Source organism: Cordyceps militaris (genome assembly GCF_000225605.1).
Source record: "Cordyceps militaris CM01 unplaced genomic scaffold CCM_S00002, whole genome shotgun sequence".
NCBI classification, from domain to species: Eukaryota; Fungi; Ascomycota; class Sordariomycetes; order Hypocreales; family Cordycipitaceae; genus Cordyceps; species Cordyceps militaris.
In genome coordinates this window covers 313553-338729 of record NW_006271970.1, presented here as the reverse complement: position 1 = coordinate 338729, position 25177 = coordinate 313553, and the positions used below count along the sequence as shown (strand labels likewise).

Sequence of the window (25177 nt, the reverse complement as noted above, 5' to 3'; positions counted from 1 at the left end):
GTTCCGCAATCAATTAATATAGTCGCGCACGATTGATTGTATTATTCTGATATCAGTTGCCTTTCGGAGCGTCGTGTGATGATGTTGATGGTAATTGCATGGAACTGTATCCTATTGAGAGTCGAGAGGCGAGGTGGCATTGTCCAGGTGGGGCGCCCCCGTTTTGGGGCGGGCGGCCAAGGCAGCACCGTAGGTATCTCCAAGAGGATGAGTATAACTGCTCAACTTGAATAGAAACATCTCCAGGAAATGGGGTTTTCTTTTTCGGCCAGAATTGCTCTTCATAATTACCCTACAGTTGACTCGTTACATGTCTATCGACGCCGTGACAGTGACAACTGAACATTGAGGCGATCGATGCGGGCTCCACCAACCGGAAAGTCTCTTTTTAGTTAGTGTGCTCAGATTTGCATCGATTTTCGTTCAACTCCCAACGACAATCTAAGATTCACAGTAAGACTATGGTGAAAGATGTACATGCACGAAGCTAACATTATCGCAGGACACTGCCCTTATTTAAGTGACGAGATGGTATCAGCCGCAAAAACGATCATCGTCGAGCATCTCGACCCTGAGCTTGGGCCTTGGTCAGAACTCGAGTACAAGTGCATCGCCAAGGAGAGCCATGAGAGAAACAGTGACTTCATTCTGTCTTGTCTGCCCGAAGGATTCAAGGTTCCAGAGGATCTCGCCAGCAGCCCTGCGTTCAAGGCTGAGCATCGCGGTGTGGAGGAGCTGTATGCGGACAGCCGAAACCAAGTCTGCCTCCTAGATCCGGCGGCCTCTAAGGACCTGTCTCCTGAGGACGGAGACAGCTTTAACGTGTTTCTGTTTGGTGGAATCCTTGGTAAGAACTCATGCCTCGAGATGGCGCGTCGTCATTGTATCTGCTAACATGCCGTAGGCGATGATCCGCCAAGAGGTGCGTCCCATCCACCATGTGCAGACATAGGCCCGTATTGACAAAGTTAGATCGCACATCGGAACTCAGGAAGAAGGGATTCGCGGGGCGTCGTCTAGGCGCCAAACAAATGACTACCGACACCGCCGTTCGTGTGACGAGAATTGTTGTTCAGGACAAGAGTAAGGCATCTTTAATGTTGGGTTGTGTCGCGTGTGCTGACGTTTTTAGTCGCCCTCGACAAGATCGACTACGTAGACTTTCCCGAGCTCAAGTTCAACAAATACGAAAGCACAGAGATGCCTTTCCGCTACGTCAAGGGTCCGGATGGAGAGCCAATCATGCCAGAGGTAGTTGAAACCATTTCCCGATCAGATCGCTGCTAACACTCCCGCAGGGCATGAAAGACCTGATACGGAAGGACGCAGATAAGGCGGTAAACGATTTGATCTAGTTATCCACTTCAACAAACGCAAAAATACAAACTATTACCTCAGTACGTCCGGTGAGAATAAAGCGTGGTGGCTCGTTACACCGGATATATTACCTCGCGGCCGATTCACGGGTTATACGAATACAGGATCTGCCTCTGGAAACACAAAATCATACATGATACTACTTGAGGGAGCCGGAAACTTGCTTCGCCTCGATTCTTACCGCCCGGGCCGTGCAAGTGAGGCTGAGTACGGCATCTTGCCTCGGGTAGTGACACATCCGGGAGATGTCCAACCGGATGTGATCTTCGAGTGGCTGAGGAAACCGGCAGTTTTCTGTGCATCGCCTAAGCTTCTGATTGATAGACTGATATTGACCGGTCTGCGTCTTCCGAAACGAACCCATGACCAATTTGGCCGTTGCAACGTGTGTCATGTCAAGTATCCGGCGATCTGGAGAGTGGTGGTTACATCTGATGTCGGGAGATCCTGATTCCGATGGAGACGGGCAAACAAAACCACGCAGCCGAAGACGAAGTGGTGTCTCAGCTGAAGAGCTGGGCTGGCGGGTGGCTTCTGTTTGCTTTTCGCGAACGTCTTTGTTGTTTCTCGGACGGGCGCATGTACGGGGGGTGTGGCTGCACACCACTACACCAATATCATCCGACAGTCTCAGGATGACATCGCTTGCATGAATGTCGTTGTTTCGATGAGTGGTGGGCATACCCTGCAGGTGCGCGCCTCATGTAGCGGACGACTTGTCGCGTATGGTGTAAGAGACGACAAGCCCAGTCGCCGTTGGGCAGTGTTTCGGCGACGTGCCAGCCACGAAACTAAAGAAGAAAATGAAGGGAATCACATCAACTATTAACCAGAAAATAAACCCAGAAAAATAGAATTAAATTAAATGAAACTTGTGAACAGCAAAGACGGATGTTCCGGCGGGTGGTCGAACCCCAGATCTTGATACTCACGACATAGCCAAAAAAGAATAACCGTGACCACTCCGTCACGGAGCTGTCTACCCTCTGAGCGTGTTAGTTGCATATATAAAGCCTTCACAGCAATGTCCCACCTGAATTATTACAACCTAAACGCCACAAGCGCCTACTGACTTACGCTACAGCGACTTCCGTAGCACAGCGCCTGCGCTCAGTGTTCTTAGAATACGCTAGAAATGCACTGGCCTTGTCCTGTCCCAACGGTCCCATCACTACCGGAGCTACTTGATCAGCGTTGCCGTTCGGGTGCTGCGAGATCCGCACGCAAGGGTAGGGTAGTTCTCGTTTGTTTACCTTGTTTTCTTTTTCACAACGAGTCGAGCTGCGTGTCGATTCATGCGTGGGTAGTGGAAGGTGAGAGTTCCGGCCATCGCCCTTAGACACATGGCAAACTCCTCCTCCTCCCCAAACCCCGGAGCGGCATAACGATGGGTTCCGCTGCCGGCCTGGCAGCCCGCCATCAATAATCGCGTGTTTTTTCGGGGGGGGGCGGAATTTTAGCGTTGAATCCTTGGGTCGTTTCTGGTGCCCGGGAATTTCCTATCACCGAATCACAAACCACGCTGTGACGTTTCACCTACGGTTCGTCCGAGCAGAGCCGTCCCTGGCAGCAGCAGGGTCACGAGACGAGACAATGCAACACACGACGAAGGAAGCAAGGTCTTGGCAAAAAGATGTGTGAGTGACAGGTTATTGTTGGGCTTGATTTTAGCTTTCTTAGCAGGTCCCCGACGTTCATGGGGCTGAATCCCTGATGCAAGCAACCGCTCCATCCGTAGCCACGTGTACTGGCTGATGCGATTCAGATTGGCAAGGCTGGCCGAAAAGAGAAGAAACTATTGGTAAAAAGCTTCGCTGGTGCTTGAACCTAAAAATGGAAGCACCATCACAAAACTTATTTTCCATCAACAGTCGTTGTGATACTGGGGGGTGTTTCAAAGGGCTTCTTTTTCAGCGTCAAGGCGGCGCCCATGTCTGACCACAAGTTGAAACGCTGGCGGAAAGAATGAGAGAGTCAGCCGCTGAAGGTCTTTTCTACCTGTTGGGTAATTACGGTTTAATTGTCCACCTGAATTTGGAAACAAACTAGTTAGGCAGCTTAAAAGGTCCCTGTTTTATAAGACAGGGTGAAGGCGTCATCGGCCTGATCAATCTCTTCTTGTCCGTCTTGTATATTGAACATTTTGACATCGTGTTGGGCCGGCCTTCAGTGCAGCCTTGCGAAGGTGGTCTCATTTCCTCAGTGTGCGGCTGGAGCACGAGTCAGTGACATGTTTCATTCCCTGGGGGCTAGAATTTTAGCGGCTCCTACCAGATGTGACGGAGCTGGGTTCGTTATTACAGGTCTATTTTCAGTACCCCGTACGGATACCAGTAACTAATCACGATCGTCTTCGTCTGTTCACATGGAATGGGCGGGTGTGGAGTCTAGCCCGCCCATGCCCGCTCGACAGGTACAAGGCTGGAGTGATAACGGGGGACGGATATTACAAGATCGCCTTTGAGCTATTTTAATATCTTAATATTCTAGGATCGGAGCGAGCTTCAGGGAGCATGTCACCGGCGGGCGTTCCATTGCGGGAGGGATATCTTTCCGGTCGACAGGCACGGCGTCGCGATTGACACACTGCCGAGAGTTAGCCGGTCGGTCATTTTCCCCGCGGGGTCGAAGAAGCAGGGTTTGGCGAGGTTGCAGGTGTGAACCTCGGGAGTAGCAGGGCGGAGGGAAAGCTGGCACATGTGTATCGCACATATGACACAAGAGCAAAAGGGTTGGGAAGTGAGAGCGTCGAAATCCCTTCAAGTCGTGTGAGCACAAATGTTTCAAACGGGGGAATCGCGATTGGCTTTCTAAAAAAAGGACCAAGTGCGCCGTTTTTTGCCAATCAGTGCAAGAAAAGGGAAATTGGAGGGGCATGTCAAAGCACGACGACGACTGGGAGGGATCAAGCGACAGCAGAGCACATGCAATACTACTGGGACTTCAGATTGAGGCTTGGCAGGGAGCGCTCGGGAAGAATTGACGATGGAGGATCGAATGTGAGCGTCGTTGTGCCGAGGTGTGATGGCAGAAACCCCTCTTTGCTGCCAAAGCATGGATGAATAGCCGGCAGGGGGGACGGGCAAGGTAGCGTTTTCACTTCTTACTTTGACGCTAAGCAGCAAGACATGCAGCCGCCTTTTTGCCCGTTCGGGACTCGTCTGATGGGATGCCAACGACCGGCCAACAGGGATGCGGCAAATTATGCAGCCCATGATTTGGGCTGGCTGGCGTGGCAGGACAGGGAAGGTCTACGCAGAATGGCAGAGTACGGAACGACTTTCAACGCCCAACGGCCGGTGGAGATTGTCATCCATCATCATCAATCAAGCCACGAGGTCCACAGAGGGAAACGAGTGAGTTTCGCAGACACGGGGGACACGGGGCGAGGCTGAAGAAAAGGGAAAGACGAGGAAAAGGACTGCGGCTGAGCTTTCAGGAGCGAAACCGGAGCATAAAGGTCGCAAACAGCCAAGAAGTTGAGATGAAACCCGGGCGAGAGAGTCTCTGGACGGACCGACATCCTGTCAGAATAGACAGGACAGGGGGGAGGGGTCATCTTGAGTTGTCGAACTAGTTAGTTGAGGATCTCCGCAAGGAGACATGCTATCCCCCACTTGGAGCAGAACTCGCCTGGTATATTCCCTGTCGCGAGCGTTGCATCCCACCCACACCTTTGGCAGGGCGATATGACAAAGGGTTGTCCAGTAAGACATGAGCAAAACCCATTCAAACAATGGCTGTCTGTCAGGAGAATGGGCACCGCTTACGTCGACACGCAGCGCGCGCCCCTCGGCTTGATTTCGTCTGTCATATCTTTCGAGGACGGACAAGGGTATCGGCGACAAGGCCCAGTGTGGATAGTCAGTCCCGGCCGAGCAACTGCCGACGGGGGGGGTGTGATTCCGAGTACGGCCGTGAACTCGTGATGTTGGGATGGTTGGGCTGCAACTGCAAGGAGACATGAAATGAGCCAGAGCCCGACGCTAAAAAATCCAGATCTTGAGTTTGCTCCTGCGTGCAGGGGGTGGGCGACGAGACGAGCAAGGGGAATCGGGCGTCATGGATCGTGACAGATGGCAGTGGCCAATTGTCAATGCATGAGTAATAGTGAACGTAGTTGCAGGTGGCGCGAGTCGTCAAGAGTCATACAAAAGCGTAATGCGGTTGTAGCAGGTCAATGCAAGACATGATTAGGTTTTTATGACAATATAGAGAATAATAATAAGGCACATCGCTCATCGCTCATCGCTGGGCTGTTCATATCCGCAGATTGATTTGCATGTAGAGTCCCCGGAAACGGAGCCACTTTCGTTCCGGGGCGCCGCTCCTTTTTCCAGTGGCCGGCTCCGAAGGCACACGTCAATTGTGACACAACGCACCACCATGACGATAGTCCCACGCAGACAAGGCCGCTAGTCGCTTCGGAATGCTAATACCGCAATCGTGTGGCATGCAATACTTCGTAGACGGATGACTCGAGATGCGCTCGCACCACCAGCGCTGGCGGTGTCGATCGGGAAGAAGCGTGGAGGTGGCAAACAAGGGTCCCGACAGCATCGCGCATCGGCGCGGCGCATCAAGGGCAGACTTTCGGTGTCCTTGTTCCTCATCCAACGCTGAAAGGAAGGAATAGAAAAAACGCCCAGGCCACATTTCTGCGGCAAGCTCCCGCCGCCCGCCATGACTACAGCGGGAGGGATGGGGGTGGATGATCCGGACTTGCGTGCTTATCCAGCCCGCCCGCCAAATTTCCGCCAGCCCACCCCGAGTCATCGACCGAAAAAGAGAGAAAAAGAAAGACCAGACCGACCAGAGAGGGCGGGCGAAGCGGACTCGTTGGCCCGCCGCGCTGCGTTGTCCCCCCCTGGTTCTGCCTGGGATTGTCATCCTTCCCCCAGAAACCTGAAAAAGTGATGTTGGGGGCTCGAGCCGCCCGCTAGACTCGTCCGAGGGAAGCGCCATGCAACTCCAAGAAACTCTATTTTGGCCCATCTTGAAGGCCCCCCATATCCCTGGTTGTGACACGCCACAAGACGAAAATCCGTGATACATAGTACAACACTCCCAGTGTGCCAAGCGACACGCCGTTGCGAGACACCCCTTCAGGGCCGCCCCCAAATCAACGTACTCTCGCACAGGCTGAATGTGACCAGGTTGCTGGGGCCGCTGGAGGGAGGCTTGGTCGACAATCTCATCCTTTGACTGGGGCTCGAGCTCTGTCACCGGCCCGGGAACCTCAAATCGGCTAACTATCTCATGTAGCCTTGCTGGTCTCTTGTCGGCCCACTGAAACAGCCTGTCACCTGTTTTCTGTGTGATGCGGCTGCTTGGTCCAGGTTCTCTCTGGCCATTGTCGAATCCTGCTTTGGCACCCTCGAGTTGCCTAGTTACATCGACTAGGCTTTGCCCTTGTTCGGGTGGTTGTGATGTAACCGAGGTAGTACCCTTCAGGGCTCGTAGAAGCTATGAAACGACAACTCGACACGCCAACAAAACGTTTGCAACCTGGGCGTCGTTCAGCTTCACGAAGTGGTACGTTTTTGTGACGGACCAACGCAACTAAAAGCAACTAGCAGCTAGCAAACTAGCAAACTACAGAAAAAGAGACGTGAGGAGACGACTTGGTCGCCCACGCCAAGAGCTACCGGTATCCTTTGGACCAAGTGGGCTGAACTATGTACGCTGCAGCTCACTAGACCAAACTCAACTTTAATCAAGGGTCAGCACAAGCACGTTGGTTCCAGCCTTCAGTCCGAACCCTGAGCTCACTGGCATTCCTGTTTAAGCTTTGATGGCGAGCATGCGGAGATGATAATGCAACACCTGGCATGCTCGAGTTGACGAATGAGTTCCGCGTGAGAGCCGCATGGTGGCCGAACAGACCGCAGCGAGTGAATTTCCAGTCTATGTAGCACCGACGGTACTGGTGCGAAGAATCTCTCCATCCTTTTCTGAGCTCAACTTGCCAGAGAGTCAGATATCAAAGCGGCGAACTCGGAAGCCCCTTTGCTGATATCGGTTTGAAACTGGGTTTAGTCGGCGCTAGTCTCGATTCACATTGCATGGCACATTCGACGAGGCCGAGCAATGTTTCCCCTTGGTGCCACCACTCGGCGACCAACTCACAGACTCATCAGAATGCCAGAATGCAAGGCCAGCTCTTCTCACTAGACGGATACACACAGGCCACTTGCCGTGGTAGGGGTGTCAGGGAAGAGGGCTTTGGAGACACACCTCTGGACATTCTTAGCACCAAGTCCACACACCATGGTTCCTGGGTCCCACACCCTTCCGAGTGATAAACTTTGTGCTCAACGTCCCTCCCTTTTCCCACTTGGGCCAGCCGTATGGTGCGATTTCCTCGGACCAACTTGGCTCTAGCAACCTATCATTGCTGGTTGGCCCAAGTCCTTCCCGCCCGCGCGGCCACATCCCATCTCGCACAATATTGGCAGCCTACCAGTGGGTCTGCTTCGTGAGATTGACCGATAGCTTGCACCAATCCGTCCTTGCGGGACGTCCTGGTCTGTATACATGTGCTTTCGGGGAGTACGACGGGTGCGAAATCACGGTACGGATATCAGATATTCATCTCGCCTCCCTTCGCGACCCCGTGGCTTGTCGTAACAAGGCCATTTTCTGTGCCATAGTTGCCCCTTTGAGCTATCTATCGTCGAGTCTAAGACGTTTCTCCGGGGATTGGGGCGTTTCTTGATCTGTACGTTCATGATTCGCTTGCCTGCCTCATCCCAGTCCCAACTCTTCACAGGTTCTACCAGGAACAGTTCTAACAGGAGCAACCTCTCCCTCGTCGCATAATGTAGCAGGAAGACTGCGGGAAAGTCCAAGAGTCCGTGCTCCCTACCAAATCATACCAAACCGCCAGCCCACCATCAAGTCAAAATGATCCACACTACTGATGCTTTACCAGGATGTACCCTGTTCCCGGAACTGCCGACTACCGCGAGTCATCGCTAGAGAGTCCCCCATGCTTTTGATGTGGCAGCCAACGCTGGGAACAGGAGCACTCACTCCCGGCTTGGGTGTCGCATCCTGCTCTCTGGGCCATGGATAGGAAACTAGTGCTGTCAAAGTGTCTCCCGCTCTCCTCGTTGCCTTCCGCCATGCACCCACCCGCCCGCGCTGGTACTCGTTCATCAACTATGCTGTTGGCATTGCACAATAGGCCTTCGCTCCCGTATGGCCCCCCTCCCTGGTCAAAGTCGGAGCGACTCTCGCAACTATGCAACTCACCGCCGTCCTTGCAATCATACATCGAGAACCGAGCCTGGCCCACTCTGTTGTGTTTCTGTGTTCATTACTCCACGAAGTTTACTATCGAAACTTCATCATTCCACTGACCCTCATCATGTCATGCGAGGCTGACCCAAGGTTCTACCGTTATTCCTGATCAAACAGGGATATACTCTGCACCATTCCTCAGCCTCCCTCCCCCGACATTGTTTTCGTTTTGTTCTCGGACACTTGACTTCTTCACTCCCTCACCCACGGACGTTTGTCTGTTGTTCTGTTGCATCTCGACGCGACAAGCCTGTCTCAGGGTGCCTGAGACTTCAGTCGTCCCCCCCTCCCCAAACTATATCTCGCTGCTGTCGATAAAAATAGCCTTCACGGGGGTCGCTATTCCCTTCTTCCACTCCTTCCACTCCGCCTACATACCCTTGTCACGCATAGCCACTTTCTACTGTTTCAAGACCTTGGTGACCTGTGGAGAGGCCTGCCCGTCTTGTTTCGCTCGGTCCTGCAAAGAACTGGGCCCCCAGTGAAATAATAATACACGTGTAGGGCAACAGAAACCTTTGCGCCCTTGTCGTCCAAGACGTTCAGGTGCATAAGCGGTCGGATTGTTTCGATCTCCTTTGGGACCATTAAGCAGTCAGTGCGTGAGATCTCCTGGGCACACGTCGATCGCATCAAATACGTCGGATGGCCCGTTTCTGAACTGAGTGGTTCTGTGGTCCATTTTGGTCTTTTGAAGTATTGGTCAGGTTCTGTGCTGGTTCACTTCAGTTGACTGTCAGCCTGGTGGATTATCAACCTCAGCTTCTGCCACTAGAGCATCTCTCTTTTTCCCTCTTATTCTTTTTATTCTTATTCCCATTTGTTCTTCCCAGGCCGGACGGATTTCCGCAGCTTCTGGCTTGACGACTCGTCCCAGCCGGCACTAGATATCAAACTCAGCACCCGATTTTTGTCCCTTGGGTTTTGCATCGACGCGTCTTCCACCACAGTGCCCGACCCAGCATCACCATGGACGTGACTTCGCTCCTCAACACAGCTGGCAGCTCGTCGAAGCCACCAAGATCATCTGCATCACCAGCCATTACGGAAAGTGGCCACACAGTACCTTCCTCAGCGCTTCCTACACCATCGCCAGAGCGAACATTAGGACCTGCAGACCTCGACGGAAGCCCTCGTCAAAATCCATCGCTCTGGGGAGCGCGGGGATACTCGCTACAACTAGTCCTCGACGCAAAAGCACGCTCAAGCTCTGTATTTTCGTATCAGGCTGACGGACGCGCCGAAACGGAGAGCGAGGGCAGCCTGTACAACTGCTCAAGAAATGACTCGGTCTGCTCTGCAGAAGTCTCCGCCTCGTCACACTCTCCCCGCAACACTCAATCTCGCACTTTATTGTACGTGCAGAAATCTCAACTATTTTATGGCTCCTAACAAGAAGCAGATCTCCTCGATGCAAAGCAGCTCTCTCTAACAAAATAGTCACAAAGTATGTCGCAGCGGTGCTCTGGTGGTTGTATAAGCTAACAGCTGTAGGTCGTTTATTTCTCCGGAGCAAAGTGACGGCGAGCATGGGGGAATGGAAGCAAGGAACTCGGGTCTGGCCAGCCGCAGCAGCCAGTCTGCACATGTCTCAACACCACACTCGAGAATATCTTCATGCACGACTATCGGCGCCTTGCAATCCGGAAAAGACGCCACTTTACAAAACCGGGGAACTTCGCTCGACCGCATGGCAAGTCATAGAGACTCGCAAACCACGTCGCAAGCAGACGAAGGATCGTAAGTAGTTCCTATTCATCCCCAATGAACTGAAATGGCAAGTGCCATTGAGGCAAGGATGTCGAAATTTGGCAAAAGATGCCCAAGTCCAGAACTTGACACTGGCAGGTGGCGCAGGCATAATCCATCAGAGACAAGTGCCACTGACAGGTTGCCAAACCGGCATTACTACCCCGACGTTTCAACTGCTTGTTTCAACGAGGATTCAACGGTCTTTCTAACTGGATGCAGCCTATCATTACACTCCAACGGCAGCAAGATGCATAAGCGAACTATGTCAGCGCCGGATATCGCTCAATGCTCCGTGGCCAGAATGCCGCGCCACTCCGCGCAGCCCATTATCTCAGAAAGTACATGCTCACGACCCGGTGATGAGCAGTCCGCTGAGGAGTCCCGTCGCAGTTCTGCGGCGACAGAAACCAGCGCCTCGATGAAGCAGGACCAAGAAGCCTACTGCATGTTCGTCAAGGACTGCGACACGGGCTCGCAGCTCCGCAAGGCTATCTCGCACCTCTTTGGACGCAACAAGGCGTGCACACTGCGCATCCCCAAACACGTGTGGGTGTACTACTGCCGCAAGCATTACCAGCGCATCCGGTACCGCAACGCCAAGACGTATCCCCTCAACCAGATGGAGCTCGTCAAGCTGCAGATTATGCGTCTGCAGGCGTGGAGCGAGGAGAACAGAAAGCAAAACAATGGCGCCTACATTCGTATGTGGACGCTATCGCTGCGGAAGCGCGAGCAGAGCCGCATCGAAAACGGCGGCGGCGGAGGCAGCGTCACCGAGGACTCGTCGGCTGTCCACGACGCCCGCACCATGGCCGGCACGGCGGTGCCCGAGTGGCTCATCCAGCGCGTCGCTTCGGGGTACACGACCGAGGCCATCCTCGACGTGGCGGAGCGCCTCCACAAGGAGATCAAGGACGGCCACCTCGCGCAGGTGCCCGAGATTGAGTTCCTCCCCGATATCGTCGAGGCTGATTCCGGCACCGGCTCCAAGGCGTCCCGCAACGGCCGCCGTCAGAGCCGCGTGCCCAGCACCAGCGGCATTAAGACGCCGAAGCGCAAGGCGCCCGAGGCGCTCGACTTTGGCCGACGCGACTCTGTCTATTCGGACGGCCGCGGCGCCAGCAAAGACTATCCTCACCCGCCACAGCACCACTACCACCACCACCACGGCCACTACCCTCCTCCTCCTCCGGGCGAGGAGAGCTACAACGTGGTCAGCCCCTCGGGCAAGCGCGCACGTCTCGTCCGCGGTCCCCCATCCTACGGCCCTCCCGCTACCGGGCATTCCGCGCAGCTGCCTCCACTGGCGTCGGCGCTGTCGTACGGCGAGATGCAGCCGCCGCCGCAGGCCACCGCGCGCGCGCCCAACGTTGTCGTGCCGAGGATCCAGCCGCCCGCGTACCGCCGCGGCAGCCACAGCTACGGCACAGCATCACCGCCCGACTCGTACTACCCGGGCCAGTCCCTCCCGGGAGGCGGGGGGCCGCCGCGCTGGGACGGCGGCTACGAGTCGTCGCCACACTCAGCGCGCAGCGACGGTGCCTATGCCCTCAGCACCGGCGACTTTCGACACGCTGGCCCGCCTGCTCCGCATCACGGCCAGCAGCAGCCCCTGCCGCCCATCAGCGCCCAGCTGGACAGCCGCTTCCCGCGCGCTGGCCCCCACGCCGGCCGCCCACACCACTGGCGCTCCGCCAGCGCGTACGTCCCTGGTGACCACCGCGCGCCGCCCATGCCTGGTGCGCGTCCGCTGAGCTCTGGCCACGATGCACCGCATCACGCGCCGCCACCACCGGGCTACGGCCGCGAGTACGAGCAGGGGCCGCCCCCGCAGCTGCAGCACTACGGGCCGGAGCAGCACGACCAGTATGCGTACGCGTGGCCGCGCGGGCACCACGGCAGCCAGCCGCCGCCGCATGCGCCTCGGCACGCGGGTCCTCCTGGTCCGCACGCGGAGGAAGCATGGAGTCGCGAGGGGCGAGTCGTTTACGGCGGACGCCCGTAACGTTTTGATTATACTGTCTTTTTGTCTTGCTTCTTCTCTGCATGGGATGAGACGCGCCCAATTCTTCTACCTGTCTTTACTTAATCTGTCTTATATTTTTTATGGGCGTTTGGGGTTCTTCAGCGCCTTTTGTCATGGGGATTCGCAAAAAAAAAGAAAATCGCGCGCTTGCGGTATTTGGTTCTCGGGCGGCTCATATTGGATATTTTCTTTGTTTCTTGGCGGCATTTATTGGTCTTAGATTTTCTTTGTTCCTGCACGTACCGCATCTTACAGATAATGTATAAGTAATAGACGACCATCGAGTCACTTCTACTGTAAACCGGATGGTTTCCCAGTTGACTGGTAGAGTGACATTGTGCGACTCGTGGCAGAGGGCGTGGACTGACTTGTTTGACGCGGATAAAACCCTCGATGTGACAAATACTCGGAATATTACTTCCGCGCTGGCCTTGAATCGTGAGCATGAGCACGACAATGCACGTGCTAGTCGTTGGTGTCTGTTTGATGATCACCGTCTCTGGCATGGGTCGCGTCCGTGTGAAAGAGGAAAGAGGACTGAGCAAGCAAGTTTTGTCCCGCAGGAGTTTGAGGCTTTTTCTTCCTTGGCGGCAATATCCTGCATTAACCACACACCGTTCCTACCATCAACACGAGGTGTTTACGTAGTTCAATGACTCTGTATCTCGTATGCAACCGAGTGACAGTACCACACCATCTCCATCAAAGCGGATTGCTCCATTTACTCTTCTCCTCGACGGCCCCGCAGCCCGCGCGCTGGCATTGTCAAGGCCCCCCGTGCTCGCCTACCTTGACGAGACCCTCTGTAAGCCCCCCCCCCGCGCCGTCAGCCACTCCGCCTCCATTCCCGGCGTCGTCGAGCGGCTTCCCGCGGCCCGGGCGCGACGGAGAGGTACCACGCGGCGCGCCGCGGCGGCAACGGCCCTGCAGAGAGCGTGTGCAGCCAAGTACCCAACATGTTCATAATAAAGTGGTTTCGGCCCACCACGTCGAGCGAAGCGAGTAAAAGAAAAAAAAAAAAACAAAAACAGGGGGAGAGCTAGTGCTCGTAGAAGGAGACTTGAGCATCGGGCCGCTTGAAGCAGACGAGGCCGTCGTCGACCAGGGCGCATACGGTAGTGGAAGGGGGGCGCAGAATGTAGACGATGCGGCTTCGGTGGCGGAGGGAATGTCGCCGGGCCGGAGGGTGAATGTGGACCGGCGGAAGGGTCGGCCGGAGGGTAGTGGTGGGGATCATGCCAAGGCCGGCGCTGATGTTTTCTGGTTGGGGAAAGAGGAACGATGAGAAAGATCTTTTTTGGATGGCCGGCAAAGTGAATCTAAGTTTTTAAATCCACAGCCTGGTGCTGGCGCGGGTTGTTGATGACGGGCGGTACATACATAGGTTAGCCCGATCGTAAACCAAGTTGTCGGAAACCTTGGGGGGGGGCTGATGCGAGATTGATGGCTTGCATGTTGATTTGTCCGAGACATGCATTCTGCCAAGAGCCCCCAGCAAGGAGCCTCTTTTTTTCTTCTTCTTCATTTCTAGAATGTGGCACAGCCACTGGCGGGGGGAGGGGGCTATGCAAGGGACTGGACGGCACAGGGCAAGGTAGGTCTTGTGTGTAAAATACGAGGTAGATCATTACTCGCATGCTATCGTTGAAACAAAGGCCGTGGCTCCTCGCGGAGAATCTGCAATACATTCTGTTCCTCCTCTTTCGACTGGAAAGTAAACCGTAAAGGAAATTTCAAAGCAAATTTTCACATCTGAAATCAACATGCCCGCCATACGAATGGCTCGTCCAAATACACCCAGAACGCCAATAAATGTGAAAGAGCCTCCCTGGCTCCAGGATATCCCATACTTCATAATGCTATTCTCATGCCATGGCATGGGGGATGGATGATGCCGATGCTCATCAAACGCATGCGGATGATGGCTGGCAAGCGTAGCAGAAACACTGCTAAAAAATGAATCACGGCAAAGGTGACTGGGAAAAGAACAAGGAAATGTCATCGAAACATGTCGAGCGTAACAACAGAACAAGAAATGGCGCATACTTCATCTCATACAACTCGCAAACCATATGCAGCAACTCACGGCGTGTTGCCGACGACAAGGATCAGGAGCATGCCGTTAATCAGACACGACACGGTAAACGACAGCCAGACCGCCAGGCGGTTGGCGACGGACAGCGGGTCCTGGCGGTAGAGCGTCATGCCGAGGCCGGCGCAGGAGCAGCACAGACTGACCATGACGCCCACCGTCACTCCGACGTCGACCTCGACGCGCAGCTTGCGCTTGCCGGCCGAGATGAGGATGCCGGCTACGCCCATGAGGATGTAGGCGGCGGCAAACGAGGCAATGGTGCCCCAAAAGAGGACGCGCTCGCGATAGCGACGAATATGCTGCTCGTTGATGCTGGGAAACGTGGCGTAGTGCATGGCATAGCCCTCGGTGGGAATGCCGTCGGAGCTCGAGTAGCCCGCCTCCTCGTCCGAGTCGGTGTGCGTAGTCGACACGTAGCCGTTGGCGGAGCAGGGGGTATCGCCTAGCAGGGACAGGCGCTCGCGCTGGTCGCGGAGCTTGAACCAGCCGCGAATCTTCTCATAAGGCATGGTGACGATGGCGTTGACGTAGCCCAGGCCGGGAAAGGACGCGTCGTCGTCGGGGTTGATGTAGATGGCGTAGCTGTCATCGCCGGCGTCGCTCCCGTCATCGTACTCGTTCCAGTATTTATGTTGAGGAGGTTCGGTGGCGGCTGGCGGAAGGGGATTAAAGGTGACGCGGCGGGCAGTGCTGGCGGGGGACGGGGGCAGCTCGACCGAGGACGGGGAGCTTGGCTCGCTAACGGTCGGCGCGGCGTGGCGGAGGCCGGCGAGAATGTCGGAGTGGCGCTGGCGGAGGGGGGCAAAGTCGCGGCGGGTGAAACTCTTCAAACTACCGAGGACCTGTTCGTTGAAGCGAGCGTGGAGCGAGGTTGACCCGGTCCATTTCTGGGCATGTTAGACAATGATGTAATGATACAGGCGCAATGGTGTAATAACGCAATGGTGTAATAATGCAATGATGTAATGCTACATGGCGCATCTACAATGGTACAGGTGCGAGGTGCAATGTGGGCAGGATGATTTTAGACAATCGTTATACGCTGTCGATATTTCGTCGTACCTTGTATTTTTTGAGAATCTTGCGAAAGGCTGTGACTTGAGCCTTGGAAAAACGCTCGAGGGCGTAAATGTCGTCGCCGCAGTGGAGGAGTTCGCGTTCGTACTTGGCGAAGCGTCGCTGGCGCTTGAGGGCGAGGTTTGGGGAGGACTCTTCTTGGTCGTATTTTTGGATCCATCGGTTGATGTTGGTCTGTTGGTGGTCTGTTGGTGTTGGTGTTGGTGTTAGTTAGTGAAGCGCTCAAGAACGTAATGAAAGTTAAAGAAAACAAACGAGGCAAGAAGAGAAAAGGCTTACCCATTCGACGAAGAACTTCATCGGCCTTGCTGCTCACAAAGAGGTCGACGCGGTCGTGCTGGCGGCAGAGCTCGGCAAAGAGGGCATTCTCAAACTTGGCGAGGGCAGGATCCTCATAGCCGGGAATAGCCATGGCAGTCGCTTGATCGCGCGTGGTGTGCATCTTGATCTCGTGCTTGAGAGAGTTGTAGTCCAGATTGTCTGCAGCATTGGTTAGGATTAAGTTTGTGGTACCAACGGGATGACGCATAGACTGGACGGGTGTGACATACGAAAACTCCATTGAGGCGCCGACTCGCGCTCGAGCTGCTCGCCGTACTTCATGACGGCGGCTAGAGAGTGAGGAGCGAAATGTGGCGTGGGAGTTCAATTCCTGGTGGATGAGATGCAATTGATGTCGTCGTCAAGCGGCGTGTTGGGGAGAGCCGATTACAAGTGGAATCGGTTGCGGCGCAATGGCGTTGTGGGCGGCCAGTATGGCGACGTCACAAGTGGGCTGGGCTGGGCAGGGAAGGATGGCGGCCAGCTTTAGGAAGCAAAGGGAGTAACAAGGACAATGAGGATGCTGATGAAATGGAAGCAAATGGGGATGATGTAGAGGGAAAAAGCAGAGCCAGGAGGGGAATCGAGGTAAAAGGTAAAAATATGGTTTGGTTCGACGATGTGGCGGCGACGGGTTGAGGCCGGTAATGGTTGGCGGCGTCGATGGTTAGCGCGGGACAAGAGCTGAAAGCCAGAAGAGGCCGAGGTAGACGACAAGGCAAGATAAGGGGATGAGGGCAAGAAGCGGCAGACAAGAATGCTGGAATGCAGTAAGTAGCTACCAGACAATGGGCAAGACAAGCTGGTAGCGGCGGCAATGGGCAGAGAGTGAGACAAGATAGTCAGAGACTGAGAATTGTTGTTGTCGAGACGGCCGGAAGTGGAATGTAGAAAGCTTAAAAGCGAGTCGAGATGGGGGCAATATCGCAGACGATGAAAGAAGGCGGTGGGAGAGTGGTGAGTGAACAAGTGGACTCGGCAATGGAAGGCGAATTGTGGTGTTTTGAGAGAATGGGAGGAAACGAGAGGAAGAAGAGTGAAGAAGAAGAGAAGCAAACGAAGCCGTTGAATCAAGTTGGGATATCTTTTTTACTGGCAACCTATTACAGGCCAATACAGCCATTACAGGCTCGCCTCAGTGGAGGAGGGACCCTGGACGTGGCGCTATAGCGGGCTACAGAGGGTATAACGACGGGACCATGACAATGGGGGTGCGTGCGGAGGGGCCGCTGGTACGATGGGAGAGGGGCGGGTGGAGGAGGTCCATGTGCGGTCCATGTGTTGACTATTTTTTCTTAATCTATTTGATAAGTTGCATAGCTGCATATCTATCCATTTTTTTTTTTTTGGCTTTCAATGCAATTCGTAGGCAAAGCAGAGTCGTGTTTGTGGCTGAAGCAAAGGCGTGCTAGTTGAACACGCAGGGCATTGGGATTGGGACTGTGTTGGCGTCTACCTAGTAGCAAGTGCGAGAACGGCGAGGTGGAGCGTGGAAACAGGGATCAGTTACGCCAACAAAAATACTTTATCTTGGCCTGTTTTAGGTCTCGCATATCATTTTTTTACGTATTTTGATTCGGCCGTGCCTTGTTATCGTAGGTAGTAGGTAGTAGGTACTCGTTGTTATCCGAGTTGGACAGTGAACGGTGGCTGGATCAGTCAGACGAACGCACAGAGCCCGCATATCGAAGGAAAGAAGAGGGAAGCATACGGATCTTATATATCGAATACGCAGTCCTTTTTTCTTGTTGCCTCGTAATTGCTGCATCATCTCGACGCCGGGTGGGGGGAGTCATCCGGGTCTGGGCCTTGGGAGCAGATGGGCGGCCTCGTTGATGCTTGTAGCCGAGGGTTGAGAGTGAAAAAAAAACTTGGTGTCAGCCAGGTCGCTGGATAGCGCTAGCAGGGGTGTCCTCCGTTCCGTTGCGCGCTGCGGTGGAGCTTTTCTGAACCAGTCAGGTGTGCACGCCGTTTGTCATTGGTCGCCTCGAGCGAGGATAGAGTGCTGCTGCTTTGGAAGGAAAAGTTGACTGCGAATGGCCAATGAGTAGGTAGACGAAGTATTAGGGATTACGGAGTAGTGCAGATAGTGCAAATATCGTACTCTATTGCACGCCAATTACTCTGCATCTTCAAGGAATAACAGCCATGGTAGTTGGCCGACGCCAATCAGCCAGGTACGCCACCATCGGCCACTATCGTCCGTGGTGGCATCACCCGCTTGCTTCTTTCATTGACAAACATTGATCAACATTGATTTTTGTACAGCATGTACGAATTATATAGCTACAGATCAGCATCGATTTATTTACTGGTATCTTACACATTGGGTTGTCAATGACCCCCACTCGCCGTCCCGCCAGGGCGAATCTTCCGTCGTCCCGGCCAAAAAATAACCCGAAATCCACCTCAGAATCCGTACCTGGACCATTCATCACCAAGCTCACTGTCCAAACTAACAGGTACCGCAAGCGTCTCGCACCATCGCGACTCGTTTATTTCTGCCCCGCTGCATGACACCGCTACCATCAACACTTACTTGCCGGCCAATGACCCAACCCGACGACCCGAAGCCAACAGCGAGCATACTAGCGCCTGCCTCCATTCTGTCTCAAACTTTGGGCTCGCATCCTGCCTGGTACAGATACCAGTAGACTGTCACTGGCATGGAGAACCGGAGGGGCCCCCGTCTTGAACCCACCCCAGCTCGCCCCAGCTCGCCCCCAGCTCGCCTGCAAGACCCAGCATGTCCACCATCTCGCATCCGCACAAACGGAGCACGGCACGGCATGTTACGGATACTCAATACCTCTCTGTCCAACATACATGCTCTACTATCCATACCATCCTCCATACATCCATCCTCGTCTCCATCTACAACTTCCGTCACAATAGCACGATCGACTACCTCCACTTGCCTGCCCACTTGCCTGCCCCCCGTCTCGCGTCCACTTGGCCTCGAGCTCAGTGCCTGTCACAACCATTGGTACAAAAAAAATCCGCCTCTCCAGCCAATCCACATCCTCCACCGCCATGCAATGCAATATGCAACAACACAGCTACATGCACGCAAGCCTTGCACCATGGACCATGGCCTTTCTCTTCCAACATCTCAATCCATCCTGGTCCATCCCACCCACGCGGGTCCTCCCTCTCTTTGGCCCCCTCTTTTCTAATTTACTGATTGATAGACTCTCACTTCTCTTCTAGCTTCGAGCCCAACTCCATCGTCGGTGACTAAGAAGAGCAACCGCCTCCGTCCAAACTCCCAACCCAACCGCCACCTTCAGCTTGTTGGTGCGAAATGCCATCAAGTCTTGCGCAATTCTTCCTTTCGGCAAGAGGAGGCCGTCGGTCGCTTACATCCACTTTCGCCTCTTGCTCACGCGACCACGTACTGCTTCCATCCGGTTCATCCACACAATACATGCTTATTGCATCGCCGCATGCAGCCTCTATTATAATCTATGGCCTCGAACCCGCATCCGCCTGCACTAGCCCCTCACCATCGTGCTCTTTTTCCTTCTCTTTTTTTCTTCTCTTTTTCTTCTCGCAACAGTCGAGGGCCTAGACCCCTCTATCCTCTGCTAGGCCGCCAGGCTACGATTCATCGTCCGGGATCCGCTTCCTCCTGTTACTACCTGCTAACTAACACTTGCTAAAACTTGTTAAACAAGTCTAACTAGCGCCTCAGCCTAACGACGCGATGCTCTATTTCGACTCGGACTTTTTTGCCTTCGGCTAGTTTTTGTTCCTCCCGAGCCAGCCGATTATGTATCTGCACCCTGCTGACTCCCTGACACCCGGCTCCTCTCCCGACAGCAGCGGGCCAGCGGTGCAGCCCAAGACATGGCTTGCAGCCTCCAGCCTGCGTCTCGCAAACTATTCCATGTCCAATCAACTTCTCTCTCGCCTTACCAGTCGCATCAATGGCATGTTTCACTTCTCATTTCAGCAGAAGAGCACACGACCACCTGCCTTACTGGTACACCAGCCCCGGCGCCTCGTTCATTGTAGCACCTGGCATGCAATAGCTCACCAGCGTAGCGGCTCTCTCCATGACCACAGTGCAATCGGCAATATTTCGCAATCTGTCCCCTCGCTCTCCAACCACTGCGCTTGTGTCGTTTCCGTTTCAGACCTCCCTCTTGCAAATCTGCGGTGGCGCCTAATAATAATACCAGTGGTCCAGTGGGCCTGCACAAAACGTGCCAGGCCTGCCAACACTTCCATCGACCGGCCAATGGCACCACCGCCAGATGCTCTCCCCATTTCAAAGCTCCTCCTTTGCAAAGCCGGTCCAGTCTGGTTACGCCACAACTGCAGGGAATTGCTTGCGTGCTTGGACTTGAGCACCACTTCCTCCGCGTCTTGATAAGCGGTTTTACGTACATGCATTCAGACCCTTCGTTCGCTGTGCCGTTGTGGCCGAGTCAACCCTGCGAGCACCGACGCACTGAAACCGCACGACACACCTCGAGCCAGGCCTCTTATCGTGGCAGTGGACTGTCTCGCCATACCAGTACACAACTACTCATGTTCACGACCCCGGCTCGTTGTCCGACTTCTTGCAGTCACGATTAGCTACACGCTAAAAAAAGTGTAAATGACAGAAAACGTACGGTTCTCAGTAATTCAGCCACCCTACTCGCCAGCCTCAAACCTTGTCAAGCACAGGTCCCAGCTGCAACCCCGCAGCTTAAACCCGTGTTGAGCAAAAGAAGCACCAAGGAAGCAGCTTTTTGAGGACCCTTGTTTCCAACAACAGGGTCCTTGGTCACGCGAGTCTGTGTGCTCACTGCCTGCCTCGTTTCCTGCGGGTCTCAGTCTATCAAACAATAAACGACCATCTGAACAAGTCCCAAAGCATGAACAAACTGGTAGGACAGCCTGTCGCAAAACCGACGCCGCCTCTTGTTATGTATGGTGCGCATTATCGATCGCTGCACGCTTGCGTCGGCACTTACATCGATATGTGTACCCCAGGTGATTGCATGATTTGCCTACGTGATTATGTGTAATAACACTCTTACTTTGTGCCAAATTAGACGGACGACTTTTGCCGCAATTGATCGGCAAGACAACCACCATGCCAACGTCGCCAACGTTGCCCCCCACCACCTTTCTCGCATTTACGCCAGAAACGGTCATTACATCACGCCTCGCAGATGTTCTTGCAGCGGTGAGCCCATTTCACACGACCAATTTGAAATACCACAGGTTCAAGGAGAGAATGGGAGAAAAGAGCCAGGAAAGAAGGGTGGAAATGCGTGACAAAAGTACCTAATGACAACATTCATTAAAAATTGCTAATAAATGTATTTAATTAATAAAAACCAATAGACTTTGTGACGTGGCTGGCTTTTTCTTCAGCCGCATACTAGTTATGATATGGGGCAAGAAGAGCAACATTCTCCAAAACCCCTGACCCTAGCAACTCACGATGAAGACAAGCCCGCCCCCAACAACCACAGCCACCGACTTTGCAAAGAAAAATTATCTGATGATATCCACTACAACGTCCTCACGATAAGCAAAACCAGGAAACAGTCCTCCGGTTGTTCTCCAAACTGGCTCGGCGGGGTAAGGGGGGTGAACCCTCATGGTACGTTTCCGTTGGTAATGCACCAGGGGATTCCAGTCTCGCCATATATATATATATTGTGTATGTATACATATATTTCTTTTTTCGAAATCATCTTTCTGAATCTTCTCCTGCCTTTATTAGGCTGTCGTGAAGTTGATGTGTGAAGCCAGATCCTGTCCGGGTCCAACGCCCAACGACTTGCCACACCCCCTCCAAAGGCGTCTCAAAAAGAAGAGATTACAAGCCGCTCTTCCGTGTGACGGATGTGACGGACTGGGCTTTGGAGGGGGCGAGCAGGCTTGGCGATTGAAGGCGTCGTCGGATAGGGAAAACAACCAAAAAAAAAAAAAGTGACTGCTCAACTTTTTGATGCGAGGTCTGGGATAACGGCTCCGTTGCGGCCACCTACGTCAGGCCCTATCCTTTTCTCTTTTTTTAAATAAAAAATAATTTCATTCTTATTAACACGAGTTGTAGGGAAAAAAAAAGTCTAAAAAACGGCAAGGCGTCTTGAAGCCTTGCTTCTATCCTATTCTGAAACGTGGAAGCAATAAAAAGAAAAGCACCACCATGCTGTTGCCAGCCCAGGGGCGTCCAATCTACCCCAGTACTAAGCTGTGATGATAATAAAACCCCCGAAAGAAGAAGAAGAAAAAAAAACAATACATCATCGCTAAAATGCAATATATGGGGATGCTCGGTATGTATGCCAAGAGGACAGAAAAACAGGAGGAGCAAGACGAGACAAAAATTGAAAGCCCACGTGCTATCCAACGACGTCATGCCCATGTGTCCATTGGTTGTTTTTTTTCTTCATCCATGTTCTAGACAACGAAAAAAAAAAAAAAAAGCGCAAGTCTCTTAGTCCTGATGCTCCAGCACCTGCGCCACCTCCAAAACACCGCAAATACGGCCATTCTCCGTCACCGCAATCATGGCCTCCATGGCCTCGCCATCCTCGCCCATCCCTACACCGCTGCTGCTGCTGCTGCTGCTGCTAGCTCCCACCGCATCGCCCGTCCCGCGGAGGATGTCACGAGCCTGGCGCACCGTCGTCTCGGCCGACATGGCCAGCAAGTCGTGGCACGAGACGAGCAGGCTGCCGAGCGGCTCCAGGAGGTCCTCGTCGCGGAGTCCGCGCAGACGGCGCGGCGCAGCCAGGGCCTCGCCCACGCGCACCCAGCCGTGCTTGGACGCGTACCCCACGCGCAGCAAGCTCGCCGCGGGGCTGTCGGCGCGCAGGTGGCTGGCGTCGTGGACATGCTCCCATCCGACGGCAATGTGCCGGAGGGTGACGGCGGGCGGCGGGACGAGCAGCGCCTTCTTCTTGGACGGCGGTGGTGATAGAGGTGGTGACGCGACGGCGGTGGCGGCGCCAATGGCACCGCCCGGGTGGTTCTTGGCAAATGCGGCGGCAACGTCGGGGTGCAGCTCGCGCGCGGCCGTCAGGGCGAGGGCGTCGCCGAGGGCGAGCGCCGCCGTGGTGGACGTTGTCGGCGCGGCGACGCCAAAGGATGCGCGCTCCGGCTCGTGCACGGGTGCGGGCACGAGAATGGTGCCCGGCCGCCGGCGGGCCAGCTCGCAGGCATCGGGCCGCGTGTGCGACGTGATGAGGATGGTGGGTAGCGCGGCGTCGAGGTGCGGTAGCACGGCGAGCAGCTCGGGCGTGGACCCCGAGTAGGTGATGAAGAGCAGCGTGTCGTCGGGACCGACGAGCCCCAGGTCGCCGTGGAGCGCCTCGGTCGGGTGCAAAAAGACGGCGCGCACCGCCAGGCTTTGAAACGTGGCCGTGAGCTTCTTGCCGATGAGGCCCGACTTGCCGACGCCGATGATGACGAGCTTGCCGCGCGTGGCGGTCTGCCGCGTGATGGCCACGACGGCTTGGTGGAATCCGTTCTGCGCCTGCGCATCCGTCTCGTAGAGCTTGGTCAGGTTGGCGAGCGTGAGCGCTTCGGTGCGCATCACATGCAGCCCGTCACGCAGATGCGCATCCTTGTGTCGCTCATCTTCGGCTGTAATGTATGTTCCTGGGTCGTGGGCGCTTTGCGACGCTGTATATGGTGTAGTTGGTCTATATGGAATGTGCTGTCCGGCCAGCTGGAACGGTTCGGGCGGTTCCGTGAATGACGCCGCGTTGTCGGCAGCTATGACGGACGGCGTCGGCGGCGACGGTGGCCGTGTGATGGGGCGCTTGGAGCCGTTGAGAACGATAACGGCGCTGGTCTGTATAGGGCGGTGCTCGCCCTTTCTAGCTTCTCCCATCTTCGTCTTGCGTTGTTTTTGTGCTGCTGTGATGGTTTGTGAATTGTGCACCACTGTGGTTTCCAATTTTCGCCTGCGCCCCGCGGCGGAGCTCCGAGTAGATCCGTCACGGCTGTAGAGATGGCTCAATTGATGCGACGCAGCGGACAGTTTTGCAAAGCAGTGAATGAGTGAACGGTACTCGTTTGTGGGAAGAAGGAGTTGAGCTATATGTCGTAATAGATTGCATCGCTAGTGCGGAACGGTCGGACGCATTTGCGATACCCCGCCGGCTTTGATGCTGATATCGATTTGGGCGTGTGCTAATCGTCCGAGTCGCATGCACGTACTGCTTCGGAATTACAGAGGGATTGGCATACTTGGCAGGCAGCGCGGACTGAGCAAGATGTACGGGTAATCCGGGCAGCTCTAGCGGCGCGTCGGCGAAGGCCAGGATCGCAGTGAGCGACCCAGATCAAAATAGCATTCTCGATGTTCGGCCTGCGGATCATAAGGCGAAATCTGCACGTTGTATTAGGCCACGCGCAACAACGACGGCGCTATACCCAGGCGAGCGATAGCGGGCACAAGATTCCAGGTTGGCGGAGCCTGGCGGTGACGTGCTTCACTGCGTCAAGCATGGGCGTGACGGAGTCGATGTCGGTCATTGGCTCTAGGCGGAGAGATCGCGTAATAGATATGGGGGCAGATAAGGTCGCCGTGCGATTGTAACCGGCCGTCTGTCCATCCGAAAAGAGTCCTCGGCCGTCCAGCGGCCGTGGCAGCGGGACGGGCCACTTCGTCTGGCCTGTTGTTGGAGCGGCTGCTCACTTGGAAGCGCTTAATATGCAAGATACAGGTCGACAATCTGCAAACTGGTCAAACACTCTGCTTCAACTCGGCACTCTTTGCCTGTCACTGCTGACAGCGAAGCGCCGTCGGGGCTGCGTCCCCTGAAAACTGGTGGAGGTGGCTTCCGCCATGGGCCAATGATGATGGGCAGCCCGTACTGTGTAGTCACCCGTCGACTAGGCGCATCCAGGATCCAGGGCCGTCACGTCACCTTGTCTTTGTCCGCTCTCATTGATGCTGAAGCGGTTCAGGATCATCTGCAGAATGACTCGTTGTTGCAACTCGTTTGTTGCTCGGCAGCCAGTTATGTAGGTATGTAGGTATGTAGGTATGTAGGTACGTGTCTTTGGAGGCCCACCAAAACTTCTGCGGCGGCAGTTCGGCAGCCAACCAGGCCCAAGCCTAACTAACGCTGATGACTTCGTAGTTCAAACACGAAACTGCCAGCGTGGCAAAGTCGACTAGTACATCACAGAATTATCCCACAGCCTTGAGAGTTCGCAGCCGGCCTGGTACTCTGACTCATAGCCACCTCGTGCTTCAT

At 54.6% G+C, this 25177-nt stretch overlaps 8 protein-coding genes across 8 annotated transcripts; 5 read left to right on the top strand and 3 right to left on the bottom strand.

Annotated features, from left to right (window-relative positions):
* Positions 1 to 528: 528 nt before the first annotated feature.
* Positions 529 to 1743, top strand: CCM_02045 (DUF431 domain protein; the record flags this gene model as incomplete). Its single annotated transcript, XM_006667199.1, has 6 exons — positions 529 to 847; positions 905 to 922; positions 973 to 1083; positions 1133 to 1222; positions 1356 to 1603; positions 1702 to 1743. The coding sequence occupies 6 exons, from the start codon at positions 529 to 531 to the stop codon at positions 1741 to 1743; spliced, it is 828 nt and encodes a 275-aa protein (XP_006667262.1).
* Positions 1744 to 3893: 2150 nt separating this feature from the next.
* Positions 3894 to 4076, bottom strand: CCM_02044 (uncharacterized protein; the record flags this gene model as incomplete). Its single annotated transcript, XM_006667198.1, has 1 exon — positions 3894 to 4076. The coding sequence occupies one exon, from the start codon at positions 4074 to 4076 to the stop codon at positions 3894 to 3896; it is 183 nt and encodes a 60-aa protein (XP_006667261.1).
* Positions 4077 to 5132: 1056 nt separating this feature from the next.
* Positions 5133 to 5306, top strand: CCM_02043 (uncharacterized protein; the record flags this gene model as incomplete). Its single annotated transcript, XM_006667197.1, has 1 exon — positions 5133 to 5306. One exon carries the CDS (start codon positions 5133 to 5135, stop codon positions 5304 to 5306), a length of 174 nt encoding a protein of 57 aa, XP_006667260.1.
* Positions 5307 to 5763: 457 nt separating this feature from the next.
* On the top strand, positions 5764 to 6092 carry CCM_02042 (uncharacterized protein; the record flags this gene model as incomplete). The annotated part of the gene is made up of 2 exons (XM_006667196.1): positions 5764 to 5772; positions 5847 to 6092. The coding sequence occupies 2 exons, from the start codon at positions 5764 to 5766 to the stop codon at positions 6090 to 6092; spliced, it is 255 nt and encodes an 84-aa protein (XP_006667259.1).
* A 3559-nt stretch (positions 6093 to 9651) lies between these two features.
* CCM_02041 (uncharacterized protein) lies at positions 9652 to 12439 on the top strand (the record flags this gene model as incomplete). Its single annotated transcript, XM_006667195.1, has 3 exons — positions 9652 to 10037; positions 10177 to 10422; positions 10654 to 12439. 3 exons carry the CDS (start codon positions 9652 to 9654, stop codon positions 12437 to 12439), a joined length of 2418 nt encoding a protein of 805 aa, XP_006667258.1.
* Positions 12440 to 14542: 2103 nt separating this feature from the next.
* On the bottom strand, positions 14543 to 17076 carry CCM_02040 (SPX domain containing protein; the record flags this gene model as incomplete). The annotated part of the gene is made up of 5 exons (XM_006667194.1): positions 14543 to 15442; positions 15618 to 15817; positions 15912 to 16112; positions 16184 to 16243; positions 17061 to 17076. 5 exons carry the CDS (start codon positions 17074 to 17076, stop codon positions 14543 to 14545), a joined length of 1377 nt encoding a protein of 458 aa, XP_006667257.1.
* A 1146-nt stretch (positions 17077 to 18222) lies between these two features.
* Positions 18223 to 21800, top strand: CCM_02039 (uncharacterized protein; the record flags this gene model as incomplete). The annotated part of the gene is made up of 9 exons (XM_006667193.1): positions 18223 to 18267; positions 18849 to 19097; positions 19145 to 19303; positions 19699 to 20291; positions 20722 to 20939; positions 21002 to 21232; positions 21388 to 21536; positions 21595 to 21618; positions 21711 to 21800. 9 exons carry the CDS (start codon positions 18223 to 18225, stop codon positions 21798 to 21800), a joined length of 1758 nt encoding a protein of 585 aa, XP_006667256.1.
* A 601-nt stretch (positions 21801 to 22401) lies between these two features.
* On the bottom strand, positions 22402 to 23802 carry CCM_02038 (sugar isomerase, KpsF/GutQ; the record flags this gene model as incomplete). Its single annotated transcript, XM_006667192.1, has 1 exon — positions 22402 to 23802. The coding sequence occupies one exon, from the start codon at positions 23800 to 23802 to the stop codon at positions 22402 to 22404; it is 1401 nt and encodes a 466-aa protein (XP_006667255.1).
* Between the last annotated feature and the right edge of the window lie 1375 nt (positions 23803 to 25177).